This window comes from Triticum urartu, chromosome 7A (assembly GCF_056163025.1).
Source record: "Triticum urartu cultivar PI428250 chromosome 7A, HENAU_Tu73, whole genome shotgun sequence".
In the NCBI taxonomy this organism is placed as follows: domain Eukaryota; kingdom Viridiplantae; phylum Streptophyta; class Magnoliopsida; order Poales; family Poaceae; genus Triticum; species Triticum urartu.
Genome location: NC_141879.1, coordinates 204,844,183 through 204,858,791, shown reverse-complemented (window position 1 = coordinate 204,858,791; position 14,609 = coordinate 204,844,183). Strand labels below are relative to the sequence as shown.

General features: G+C 42.3%; 1 protein-coding gene across 1 annotated transcript; it reads right to left on the bottom strand.

Annotated features, from left to right (window-relative positions):
- Window positions 1–13,176: 13,176 nt before the first annotated feature.
- Window positions 13,177–14,300, bottom strand: LOC125525084 (senescence-specific cysteine protease SAG39-like). The gene is made up of 2 exons (XM_048690111.2): window positions 13,865–14,300; window positions 13,177–13,763 (listed from the first exon to the last, which is right to left on the bottom strand). Exons 1-2 carry the CDS (start codon window positions 14,298–14,300, stop codon window positions 13,177–13,179), a joined length of 1,023 nt encoding a protein of 340 aa, XP_048546068.2.
- Between the last annotated feature and the right edge of the window lie 309 nt (window positions 14,301–14,609).

Here is a 14,609-nt window from a genome sequence, read left to right as displayed (position 1 = left end):
CAAGTCTGTATAAAACTATATGCTTTGATCAACTTATCAAAGCGTATATTCCAACTCCGAGATGCTTGTACCAGTCCATAGATGGATCACTGGAGTTTGCATATTTTGTTAGTACCTTTAGGATTGACAAAACCTTCTGGTTGCATCATATACAACTCTTCTTTAATAAATCCATTAAGGAATGCAGTTTTTTTATCCATTTGCCAGATTTCATAAAATGCGGCAATTGCAAACATGATTCGGATAGACTTAAGCATAGATACGAGTGAGAAACTCTCATCGTAGTCAACACCTTGAACTTGTCGAAAACCTTTTGCGACAATTCTAGCTTTGTAGATAGTAACACTACTATCAGCGTCTGTCTTCCTCTTGAAGATCCATTTAATCTCAATTGCTTGTCGATCAATGGGCAAGTCAACCAAAGTCCACACTTTGTTCTCATACATGGATCCCATCTCAGATTTCATGGTCTCAAGCCATTTCGCGGAATCTGGGCTCATCATCGCTTCCTCATAGTTCGTAGGTTCGTCATGGTCAAGTAACATGACCTCCAGAGTAGGATTGCCGTACCACTCTTGTGCGGATCTCACTCTGGTTTACCTACGAGGTTCGGTAGTAACTTGATCTGAAGTTACATGATCATCATCATTAGCTACCTCACTAATTGGTGTAGTAGTCATAGGAACAGATTTCTGTGATGAACTACTTTTCAATAAGGGAGCAGGTATAGTTACCTCATCAAGTTCTACTTTCCTTCCACTCACTTCTTTCAAGAGAAACTCCTTCTCTAGAAAGGATCCATTCTCAGCAACGAATATCTTGCCTTCGGACCTGTGATAAAAGGTGTACCCAACAGTTTCTTTTGGGTATCCTATGAAGATGCACTTCTCCGATCTGGGTTTGAGCTTATCAGGTTGAAACTTTTTCACATAAGCATTGCAACCTCAAACTTGAAGAAACGAGAGCTTAGGTTTCTTGCCAAACCATAGTTCATACGGTGTCGTCTCAACAGATTTAGATGGTGCCCTATTTAATGTGAATGTAGCTGTCTCTAATGCATAACCCCAAAACGATAGTGGTAAATCGGTAAGAGACATCATAGATCGCACCATATCTGATAAAGTACGGTTAGGACGTTCGGACACATCATTACACTGTGGTGTTCCAGGTGGCGTGAGTAGTGAAACTATTTCACATTGTTTTAACTGAAGGCCAAACTCGTAACTTTTGTTTTTTAATTCTGCGATCATATCGTAGAAACTTTTATTTTTGTTACGATGATTCTCCACTTCACTCTGAAATTCTTTGAACTTTTCAACTGTTTCAGACTTGTGTATCATTAAGTAGATATACCCATATCTGCTCAAATCATCTGTGAAGGTCAGAAAATAACGATACTTGCCGTGAGCCTTAACACTCATCGGACCGCATACATCAGTATGTATTATTTCCAATAAGTCAGTAGCTCGCTCCATTGTTTCGGAGAACAGAGTCTTAGTCATCTTGCCCATGAGGCATGGTTCGCAAGCATCAAGCGATTCATAATCAAGTGATTCCAAAAGTCCATGTAACATCCCAAATTTTCAATTTGGAATGTTATACATTAGATCATCATGCATATCATATTTTATTTTGCATTTTGGTTGATCCTAGAAATTCTACGCAACTGAATGACCCACGGAGCGAGTTGGGGATTTCATTATTTTCATATTTGAGTTCTCTCAAATTTTGAGAATAGGATCATTTGATTTTATTTATTTTATCATCAATTCTTTCTATTACAAAAATATGAGAGAGGGAATAAAATGAATTTCCCAAAATAAAGAAATATTGAGGATTTAATAAAAAATCAAATAAGATTTTATTTTGGAGTTTTTCGATGTTTTATTTGAATTTAGGAAAAATGTGCATTTTTCAAAATTGCATTTGGGGCCCAAATAAATGTTCACCTTGTGCGGCTTGATTTTAGAAGCTTGTGAAAATTTATTTCGGAACTTTTGAAGTCTGTTTAGTATTTCTTTTTATTTTTCTTCCGAGCAGAATAATTAAAAAAACGAACCGACTTTGGGCCGTACCCGAGCGGGACACCGCCCGGGGGCAGCCTTTAAATAGCGCCGCCCCAGCCCATTAGCCCCGCCTCGATCCGCGCGCGCCGCCGCCGCCGCCGACGATCCCGCCGCCCGAGGTTCGTCGCGCCTCGATTTCCATGTCGAAAAAAAGAGAAAAAATTCGGCATTCGTCGTTTTTCTTTTTCTCGGATTAAATCCGCGATTTTTCTGATCGCGATTCCTGATCCGATTTTCGTTCTAGTTTAAATTTTCGCTCGTTTATCGGAATCAGGCGATTCAAGCGCCTAGGGATTCGTCTCGAAACCCTCTATCCGTTTAACCAACTTAAACAAGTTTTTGTTACTGTACAATTTGCCCTAGATCCATATTACTAGAACGAAGTTGTTTTCTTTCGCAGTTTGTTTTCCGTTGCTTCGTTCGATTTGATTCTTTTTGCCAACCGGAGTTCTTAAGTTGAACCTTCTGGTTAGATCTCTTATTTGAGTTTTACCCGGGCTTTAGATGAGTACTTATTGTATGCTTGTTTGTTTGTCTGCGATAGAATACTCGGAGTGCGCCGCCTGTTACTTCGAATGGTTAGGTTTCGCGGATCATCAGCAAGGCAAGTAACACTTTGATCATACCTTTTCTACTACCCAGTTTTATTGCATTAGATCAATCCTCACACATTGCATGATTAGGATCTAATTAAATTGTGGGATGGGAAGTAGATGAGGTAGTACCTATTACCTGTTTATTATCAAACCTTTGGGAGTTACTTCTACGTTTGCTTATTATGTCATGCTATGCCAGTAGACGTGGAATGGGTGAGTGATATCCATGACAGATGTGAGATTGTTCATTAATGGTTTATCTAAGGTGGCAACTTAAACACACATCTGGGTGGATTGAGGCACTTGGGTATTTCAGTACTTGCCTGTTTTCTTTTGGACCGCCACACAGGCTCAAAGGGATCATGAGACTATTCATACTAGAAACTTCCGTGTGCAGCCACAAGCTACTATGGGCTCTAGCATAGTTGACTAAGTCGTGCGAACTCTTACAGTGGTAGACTAGCATATGTAGGGGATGTAGGTGGTACGGTCTACCCATCGTAATGTGCTAGCGCTTCTGAAAGACTATGTCTCGGTCATCCGTCTTCTCAAACACCATGTAGTGCGAGAAACCAAACGGAGGCGATCGAGTCTTGTGGGGAAAAGTGCGCGAACCTCTGCAGAGTGTAATAAACTAATCATGGTTAGCCGTGTCCCCGGTTATGGACATCTTGAGTATCTAGTACTTGGATTTTCATGTGAATCTCAACATGTTACTCTAAATTAATTTTGTTGGGTTATGTTTAATGATGATGCTTAATTGGGATTGAGAATGCTGTCAACCATTCTCAATGTTTAACAACCACCATGATAGTAATTAAATTTTATTCCTTTGAAGTAGGGAAAAATTGGCTTTACGCAAAACTGTAACCATAGAGCTTTTCACCAGCCAAATATGCATATAGTATAGCTGTTTCATTCCATTACTCTCTATGTGTTACCTTGCCAGCATATTCCATGCGCTGACCCGTTTTCGGGCTGCAACGTTAATGTTGCAGACTTTTCAGACGATGATTAAGGAGTTTTAGGTCGTGGTTCTATACTCAGTGATGCCGTTGGAGTTGACGGACTCACTTATCTTCCAAGCCTTCCGATGTTATCGTTATTAGATGGCCTTAAGCCATACTTATTGTAATAAGTTCTCTTTTGAGACACTCGATGTAATAAGTGTGTGATTGCTACTCTACTATAAATCCTTCGAGTACTGTGTGGTGTCAGCATTACTGATCCAGGGATGACACCGAAGCACAGAGATCAGACTGTTTGAGGTCTGGTTGCTACAGTCCATCAACATGGAGTTTCTTCATGCGCTTTACACCAATATGACCTAAACGGCAGTGCCACAAATAAGTTGCACTATCATTATTAACTTTGCATCTTTTGGTTTCAATATTATGAATATGTGTATCACTACAATCGAGATCCAACGAACCATTTTCATTGGGTGTGTAACCATATAAGGTTTTATTCATGTAAACAGAACAACAATTTATTCTCTTACTTAAATGAATAACCGTATTGCAATAAACATGATCAAATCATATTCATGCTCAACATAAACACCAAATAACACTTATTTAGGTTCAACACTAATCCCAAAAGTATAGGGAGTGTGCGATGATGATCATATCAATCTTGGAACCACTTCCAACACACATCGTCACTTCACCCTTAACTAGTATCTGTTCATTCTGCAACTCCCGTTTCGAGTTACTACTCTTAGCAACTGAACCAGTATCAAATACCGAGGGGTTGCTATGAACACTAGTAAAATACACATCAATAATCTGTATATCAAATATACCTTTGTTCACTTTGCCATCCTTCTTATCCGCCAAATAATTGGGGCAGTTCCGCTTCCAGTGACCAGTCCCTTTGCAGTAGAAGCACTTAGTCTCAGGCTTAGGACCAGACTTGGGCTTCTTCACTTGAGCAGCAACTTTCTTGTTGTTCTTCTTGAAGTTCCCCTTCTTCCCTTTGCCCTTTTCTTGAAACTAGTGGCCTTGTCTACCATCAACACTTGATATTTTTCTTGATTTCTACCTTCGTTGATTTCAGCATTATGAAGAGCTTGGGAATCGTTTCTGTTATCCCTTGCATATCATAGTTCATCACGAAGTTCTACTAACTTGGTGATGGTGACTAGAGAATTCTGTCAATCACTATCTTATCTAGAAGATCAACTCCCACTTGATTCAAGCGATTGTAGTACCCAGACAATCTGAGCACATGCTCACTGCTTGAGCTATTCTCCTCCATCTTTTTAGCTATAGAACTTGTTGGAGACTTCATATCTCTCAACTCGGGTATTTGCTTGAAATATTAACTTCAACTCCTAGAACATCTCATATGGTCCATGACATTCAAAACATCTTTGAAGTCCCGATTCTAAGCCGTTAAGCATGGTGCACTAAACTATCAAGTAGTCATCATATTGAGCTAGCCAAACGTTCATAACGTCTGCATCTGCTCCTGCAATAGGCCTGTCATCTAGCGGTGCATCAAGGACATAATTCTTATGTGCAGCAATGAGGATAATCCTCAGATCACGGATCCAATCCGCATCATTGCTACTAACATCTTTCAACTTAATTTTCTCTAGGAACATATCAAAAATAAAACAGGGGAGCTAAATGCGAGCTATTGATCTACAACATAGATATGCTAATACTACTAGGACTAAGTTCATGATAAATTAAAGTTCAATTAATCATATTACTTAAGAACTCCCACTTAGACAGACATCCCTCTAATCTTCTAAGTGATCACGTGATCCATATCAACTAAACCATAACCGATCATCACGTGAAATGGAGTAGCTTTCAATGGTGAACATCAATATATTGATCATATCTACTATATGATTCATGCTCGACCTTTCGGTCTCAGTGTTCCGAGGCCATATCTGCATATGCTAGGCTCGTCAAGTTTAACCTGAGTATTCTGCGTGTGCAAAACTGGCTTGCACCCGTTGTAGATGGACGTAGAGCTTATCACACCTGATCATCACGTGGTGTCTGGGCACGAAGAACTTTCGCAATGGTGCATACTCAGGGAGAACACTTGTACCTTGATAATTAGTGAGAGATCATCTTATAAAGCTACCGTCGAACTAAGCAAAAATAAGATGTATAAAAGATAAACATCACATGCAATCAAAATATGTGACATGATATGGCCATCATCATCTTGTGCCTTTGATCTCCATCTCCAAAGTATCGTCATGATCTCCATCGTCACCGGCATGACACCATGATCTCCATCATCTTGATCTATATCAATGTGTCGTCACATGGTTGTCTCGCCAACAATTGCTCTTGCAACTATTGCTATCGCATAGCGATAAAGTAAAGCAATTATTTGGTGCTTGCATCTTATGCAATAGAGAGATAACCATAAGGCTTTTGCCTGTTGCCGGTAACTTCAACAAAACATGATCATCTCATACAACAACTTATATCTCATTACGTCTTGACCATATCACATCACAACATGCCCTGCAAAAACAAGTTAGACGTCCTCTACTTTGTTGTTGCAAGTTTTACGTGGCTGCTACGGGCTGAGCAAGAACCGTTCTTACCTACGCATCAAAACCACAACGATAGTTTGTCAAGTTGGTGATGTTTTAACCTTCGCAAGGACCGGGCGTAGCCACACTCGGTTCAACTAAAGTTGGAGAAACTGACACCCGCCAGCCACCTGTGTGCAAAGCACGTCGGTAGAACCAGTCTCGCGTAAGCGTACGCGTAATGTCGGTCCGGGCCGCTTCATCCAACAATACCGCTGAACCAAAGTGTGACATGCTGGTAAGCAGTATGACTTATATCGCCCACAACTCACTTGTGTTCTACTCGTGCATATTACATCAACGCATAAAACCTGGCTCTGATACCACTGTTGGGGAACGTAGTAATTTCAAAAAAATTCCTACGCACACGCAAGATCATGGTGATGTATAGCAACAAGAGGGGAGAGTGTTGTCCACGTACCCTCGTAGACCGAAAGCGGAAGCGTTAGCACAACGCGGTTGATGTAGTCGTATGTCTTCACGATCCGACCGATCAAGTACCGAACGCACGGCACCTTCGAGTTCTACACACGTTCAACTCGATGACGTCCCTCGAACTCCGATCCAGCCGAGTGTTGAGGGAGAGTTTCGTCAGCACGACGGCGTGGTGATGATGATGATGTTCTACCGACGCAGGGCTTCGCCTAAGCACCGCTACGATATGATCGAGGTGGATTATGGTGGAGGGGGGCACCGCACATGGCTAAGAGATCAAGAGATCAATTGTTGGGTCTTTGGGGTGCCCCTGCCCCCGTATATAAAGGAGTGGAGGAGGGGGAGGGCCGGCCCTCTCTATGGCGCGCCCTAGGGGAGTCCTACTCCCACCGGGAGTAGGATTCCCCCTTTCCTAGTAGAACTAGGAGCCCTTCCAAGTAGTAGGAGTAGGAGGGAAGGAAAGGGAAGGGAAAAGGAGAAGGAAGGAAGGGGGCGCCCCCCCTCCCTAGTCCAATTCGGACCAGCCCATGGGGAGAGGTGCGGCCAACCTTTAAGGCCTTTCTCTCCTTTCCCATATGGCCCATTAAGGCCCAATACGAATTCCCGTAACTCCCCGGTACTCCCAAAAATACCCGAATCACTCGGAACCTTTCCGATGTCCGAATATAGTCGTCCAATATATCAATCTTTACGTCTCAACCATTTCAAGACTCCTCGTCATGTCCCCGATCTCATCCGGGACTCCGAACTCCTTCGGTACATCAAAACACATAAACTCATAATATAACCGTCATCGAACTTTAAGCGTGCGGACCCTACGGGTTCGAGAACTATGTAGACATGACCGAGACACGTCTCCGTTCAATAACCAATAGCGGAACCTGGATGCTCATATTGGCTCCCACATATTCTACGAAGATCTTTATCGGTCAGACCGCATAACAACATACGTTGTTCCCTTTGTCATCGGTTTGTTACTTGCCCGAGATTCGATCGTCGGTGTCTCAATACCTAGTTCAATCTTGTTACCGGCAAGTCTCTTTACTCGTTCCGTAATACATCATCCCGCAACTAACTCATTAGTTGCAATGCTTGCAAGGCTTATAGTGATGTGCATTACCGAGTGGGCCCAGAGATACCTCTCCGACAATCGGAGTGACAAATCCTAATCTCGAAATACGCCAACCCAACAAGTACCTTTGGAGACACCTGTAGAGCACCTTTATAATCACCCAATTACATTGTGACGTTTGGTAGCACACAAAGTGTTCCTCTGGTAAACGGGAGTTGCATAATCTCATAGTCATAGGAACATGTATAAGTCATGAAGAAAGCAATAGCAACAAACTAAATGATCAAGTGCTATGCTAACGGAATGGGTCAAGTCAATCACATCATTCTCCTAATGATGTGATCCCGTTAATCAAATGACAACTCATGTCTATGGTTAGGAAACATAACCATCTTTTATCAATGAGCTAGTCAAGTAGAGCCATACTAGTGACATACTGTTTGTCTATGTATTCACACATGTATTATGTTTCCGGTTAATACAATTCTAGCATGAATAATAAACATTTATCATGATATAAGGAAATAAATAATTACTTTATTATTGCCTCTAGGGAATATTTCCTTCACACCTTTCCTTGCTCATTGGAGCATCGGTTGTTTCCCTTGTCATTGCGAAGTCGAAGGCCTCCTAGTGCTGCTGTTCTGTGGCGTGCGGTAGTACTTCTCAAGGGAGTAGTAGTACCGCAGCTGCCCACGGTAGTACCACCCACGGCAGCGGTAGTACCGTGAGGGCGGTAGTACCACACCTAGCATGCAGTAGTACCGTGGCCTCTGGCCCAGAAAGATGGCGTGAGCGGAAGTAGGGGCGGAAGTAATTTTTACTTCCGTGCCCTACGCGGTAGTACCGCTCCCTGTGAACTGTAGTACCATGCTGGATTTTTGCACTGACCGAAAGTCAGTGAAGTAGCCACGAATTTAATTTTATTAGTCCGTGCCTTCCCAGTCTAGAATGAGCCCTGCCTTGCAGTAGTACCGCAAGGGCGCGCGGTAGTACCGCTTCGTCGGTTCTACCGCTCGTTTCCTTGTGCAACAGGGCCTCACCTGGCTCCTGCCGCGCGAGCGGTAGGACCACACGTACCGGCGGTAGTACCGCATGCCTCTGCGGTAGTACCGTGAGTTTGTGCAGTAGTACCGTATGCCGTGGGCTGAGTAGGTGGGTAACGGCTGGATTTTTCCTCACTCTATATAAGGGGGTCTTCTTCCCCAAGTTGACTACCTCTTTCCTCCCCAAGCTCCATTGTTGCTCAAAGCTCCATTTTCGCCCGATCTCTCTCCCTAGCCAATCAAACTTGTTGATTTTCTAGAGATTGGTTGAGAAGGCCCCGATCTACACTTCCACCAAGAGAAATTTATTTCCCCCACTAATCCCTTGCCGATCTTGTTACTCTTGGGTGTTTGAGCACTCTAGACGGTTGAGGTCACCGTAGAGCCATATTCCATTGTGGTGAAGCTTCGTGGTGTCATTGGGAGCGTCCAATTCAGTTGTGGATATTGCCCCAACCTTGTTTGTAAAGGTTCGGTCGCCGCTTCCAAGGGCACCAATAGTGGAATAACGGCTTCTTGCATTGTGAGAGGGCGTGAGGAGAATACGGTGGCCCTAGTGGCTTCTTGGTGAGCATTGTGCCTCCACACCGCTTCAACGGAGACGTACTTCATCTCAAAGGGAAGGAACTTCAGTAACAGATCCTCGTCTCCACCGGCTCCACTCTTTGCTATCTCTTACCTTTACTTGTGCAAGCTTATATTGTGTTGTATCCCTTGCTTTCTTGTGTGCTTGTTGTGGCATCATATAGGTTGCTCACCTAGTTGCATATCTAGACAACCTACTTTGATACAAAGTTTAAATTGGTAAAGAAAAGCTAAAAATTGTTAGTTGCCTATTCACCCCCCTCTAGTCAACTATATCGATCCTTTCACCGGTACAATGCCCGACTGGTCGTGGGATTCGCCCGCCTTGTCGCCACCGTCGATGTAGCCTTTGTAGAAATGCCGCCTGACACGTCCAAGTCGCCCGCACATACCTTGTCGATGTCAAAGCCGAAGACATCCGTATACTGTAGATTAATGATGTTAATGTCGTGTGTCGACACCCCTTATATTTATACCTATATAATGTAGTATGTTCCATGTAGAAAAGTTTGGATCCATTTAAATAATTAATTTTGAAGGCTTTAAACACCACATCAGTATATATAATGTAGTCTGACATTAGTGAACTTTTCAAAAATTCGAACACAACATCACAAAGTCATATCATGACACCCTTGATAATTTCATATTTTTATACCACTTATACTTTAAGAAAATTATAAACAAGGATACATGAGTAGATGTTTGGATTTTTCCATGAAATTGTTTGATATTTTCATACGTTATATGTATAGGAGTTACAAATATACATAAGTGCTTGGACATGGCTTCTTTTAGTTGGCCTTTTTTAAGCTGCATGTAGTTGAATCTTCAATGGTACCCACTAAATGGCTAGAACTGTATTTAATGCACTAAAAGGGCAAATAATTTCAAAAAATGCCTATATTTGACATGAATAATGTAGTATGTTGGTAGTATAAAAAGTTGGAGGCTTTTAGGTTAATACTTTTGTAAGGCTTAACACATGTGGCACCTTAACTTGTATTTTGAAAAAAAATACATAGTCGCCCCCCCCCCCCCCCCACACACACACATCGCTGCTCCTCATGCTCACCCAGCGTCACCCTAAAACTGAGTTAGTGGAGTAGATCCTCCCATGTTGATGCCGCTCCACCACTTGATCCCAGATCTAACATAGGTTTTCACCAAACTATAGGCATTTGGACTCGATCCCACTGCTATCGCCATGGCATCCGCCCGTGTCGGCTGACCCCCTACGTTGGTCTCTCCCCTGCACCAACCTCTTTTCCATGTTGAGCCGACCTCTTTTCCATGTTGAATTGTCCCCTGTGTTGGTCTCACCACCACGCCGACGACCTAACTTCCCCGGGCCCTCCAATATCGGTGACCTCCATTCCCGCCCGATGCTTCTCCCTACCCTTTGATCCCAGCGACCTACCTTCCCTAAGCCCTACAATGACGACCACCATATCCTAAGCCCACCAATACGAGGTATTTTGTGATTTTTTATTTTGATGAACAATTAAATCCATTTGGATATTTGTGGTTCATGTTCAATATGTATATATATTTTTCACAAACTGCAAAAGTTTATATTAGTTCTTGCTATGATCAATTACACTTTATTAGGGTTCTCCTACATTGTGCGTTTTTAGGCCACCTTTCTCAACAACGCAGCCTACCTGAACTCTCCTGTTGTTGACGACCTTGTGAGCCCATATTGTTTCCCGCCTACAAAGCCGATAGGATCGATCGACGGTAACTCGTGGGCTAAGGTGACATCCTTGGTCCATATTCGTGAAAATTACAACGTTGAAACATACTTTAATTCTTTGTTTATTTGGGGTGGTATGGTTTCTGTTTCATACAATGCTTCCAAGAGGTTAATAAACTTTGAATTTCATTTGAGTTACATAAATGTTTGAGCTTGTAAATGTCTTGATCCCATTTACACATTAATTAGGATTTCAATCTTCTCGGTACGTCAAATTGGATGATGATATGAGTGGAAAGCTGGGCATGAAGTGTCACCCTGAGTTTTGAGGAACTGAAATCTTGCTAAGAAGGTGAAGGACATGGATGGTGTAATCTGTGTCATGAAACGGCAGATAAATCTAGTGATAAAGATGCACAAGTAAGAAATGAATGCAAATGGTGAGAAAGGAGTTGGGTTTTGTTGTTGTACTTGGTCTAGTTGTCAGGTATAGTATGAGTGCACTTATCATTAGGGGCTATGTTCGTGTGATTTCTACATGGTGCCTCATTAGGTGGCATTAGTGTGGTCCATTATTGGTTGGGCCCGGCCCGGACAAGCAATCAATGACCGAAAACGACAACTGTGTGCGTCACTAGTAGCCCAATTAGTAGTGACAAGCGCCAATCTTAAGAGGCCGCTCGCTTATCATTGATGGGCCTTTTGGATCCATCACTAATAAGAGTTTCTGCGGTAGTGGTTAAATACCCCAGAAGTATACTAACTTGTTAAAATCGAACCTCCTTTTGTTGTATCATAACTCAATAGCTCTTGATATTTTCCTCATATATCTACCTTGGTATTTTTTTTGTCAACGAGTTATGTAATGTTCTTGTGTTGTTTGATTTCCTTATTCTTGTTAAAGGATGGCGGACCACATTTCCCTCTTTTATGATCTTGAACAGTTGTCGTTGTGCCATATAGGATAAGTGGTTCTAACATACTTTGAGCTTTCGAATGAACTGGTAGAATTGCCAATTCAAAAACTTAGACGATCATTCTGCAAGTAATACGTGGGCCAACCCAAAAGGCGTTGTGTGAAAATCGCTACTATCAACGGATGTTATATTAAATAATATTCCTAAATAGTGCATATCCATTGAAATTAGTATCTGGTTTGCTATATCTATGTGCTTTTTTGGAGGGAATCTTAAAACAAACCAATTTGTTCAAATATTTATCTGTAAATAGCTGAACAAATTAAGTCGTCATGTTGGGTTTTAAAATCACGTACTAAAATATGTGACATTTAATGACTAAAATAAGTGACATTGCAATAATCAGACAAGAGCTTTGTGCGTTTAATGACTACACCTCTTGAATCCTCAGATATAGGATCCATGTTACCATGTTAAACCCTTCTGTCATTGGTGTTTAGAACAACACTTCACGGTCCCCCTGTCCTTAGCCTCTCTATGGCTCACTCTCCATGATCCTGGGTACCTGCAAGGATGAAGAACACAAACGAGACAAGAGACATCTCCGGAACAATTTTGTTGCACACATATGGGACATTAATTCAAAGCACTTCCATTGATCCCCACAACATATACAAAGGGTTGCAAGGCTCTTGCCTCAACCCATACCTTACCGGACTACTCACACATGGAGATCAGACACGAATAACACGTCATAGAACACATCATGAAGGTAGATTGATTGGTAATATGTTTTACAATGGATGTCGTGTGTGACATGCATAATACCATGGAGAAGACGAACCTGCTGAATTTGTTGTTTGCCACACGGAGAACTTATAGGACAGTAAACTATGAGAAGCATACACACATGGATCACTTGCCACAACACATATTTTAATAGTCTCATCCTCAAGGGGACTATGAAATCAAATGTAGCAGCATAAAACCAAATACAACACGAAAAAATAAATCATAACCATCATGTACATATTCAACATATTTACACAATATCCATGATGTATAAATTGCCAATACATAACGACGTATATTTTCACACAAATTGAAGACATATAAGAGAATCCCTAGAGACAAGGTGCATATGTTTATTTAATCTTCGTGTATGTACGTGGATGTGTGGCATTTGATGCTCTTACTACGCAGTAGGGTAGGAAGGCTCCATGGCAAGACCACACATGCCTCTCTTGTCAGAAATGTCCTTCTCCATTCTTAAATACCCATTCTCTCCCCATGTTGTTCCCCACGAATTCTTCAACAGCCAATATTTTGTGCCATCACTTGTCTTTCCGTAGCCAATAGCTGCAATGCCATGGTCTAGGTCAGTGCCGCAAGAACCAGTCATCACTCCACCTTTGTAAAATTGGAACGTCATGTCACCACCATCCACGGCTACCGAAATAGGTTGGTTCGCAACAGCCGCCATGAGGGCACCTTCATTGTTGGCCGGTACATCCTCGTAGCTCTTGATGGTGGCGGCATCTTTGGATCCACTCTTGCACTTTCCATCTTCTGCCGTATATGGGTAGCTAGACTCACCAGTAAGGCCACCGTTTGAAATGATGAACTTGAACGCATCATCCATGAGCCCACCCTCACAGCCCTGGTCCACACCGTGGACGTCACAATCTACCAACTCTTGTTCCGATAAAGAGATAAGCTTGCCAGTTTTTAGCATGACGATGCCCTCGGTTGCAGCAACAGCAGAAAATGCCCAACAACAACCTACAAAAGATTGTATTGTGGGACATACATGATCACATAAACTTTTAACAAAAAATATCGAGATATATATGGCATACATCATTATTATACTATGTACTTACCACATTGACCCTGATCCTTGATGGGAGTGACCGCACCCTTCGTCCTCCAATCTACTGTTGCCGGCAGTGCATCCAAGGTCACGTTCTCGTACCTGAATCCCATGGGAGCCCTCTCCAAGCTGGCTGTGTATCCTTTGTTAGCCTTTGTCATCTTAAACTCCTCATTGGTGAGGTCGGCAAATTGATTGACGCCCAAAAAGAACTTGTGGTTCTCGGCGTTGAAGGACTCAATGAACTCGACATTGGCCTTGAACACCTTAAACTTCCGAGCCTTCTCAGTGGCATCCTTGTACACACGGCCGTACTGGGCCATCCAACTTTCGTGCCTTGCTACGCTAGACAAGTCATCACTGAGCTCGCGAGCTGCTAGAACTAAACTACAGAGGCAGAGGCAACCGAGTATGGCAAGGAGCAAAACCTTTGGTGGGATGGCCATGTTGACCAAATGATGTGTGTATTGCTAGCAACTAACTGTAGTATGCAGTATGTGTGTGTTTTGCTTTGGTTTAACAAATGGAACTAGGTGGCATATATAGTTACCTTTACGTAATTAAGTATTGGGGATAGTGAGATACGGTGCTTGCACGAAGTAGTGAGTAGAAAGAGGCTCCCGCGTAGCGGTAAAGTACTTCTGGTATAAAATTCTTCTTGCTTGTACGTGCGCTTGCTGCACATGTGAGAATGACCTGCCAACGTTTGATTATTTATCTGCTTTACTTAACAATAAGTTGATTAGCTAATCTAG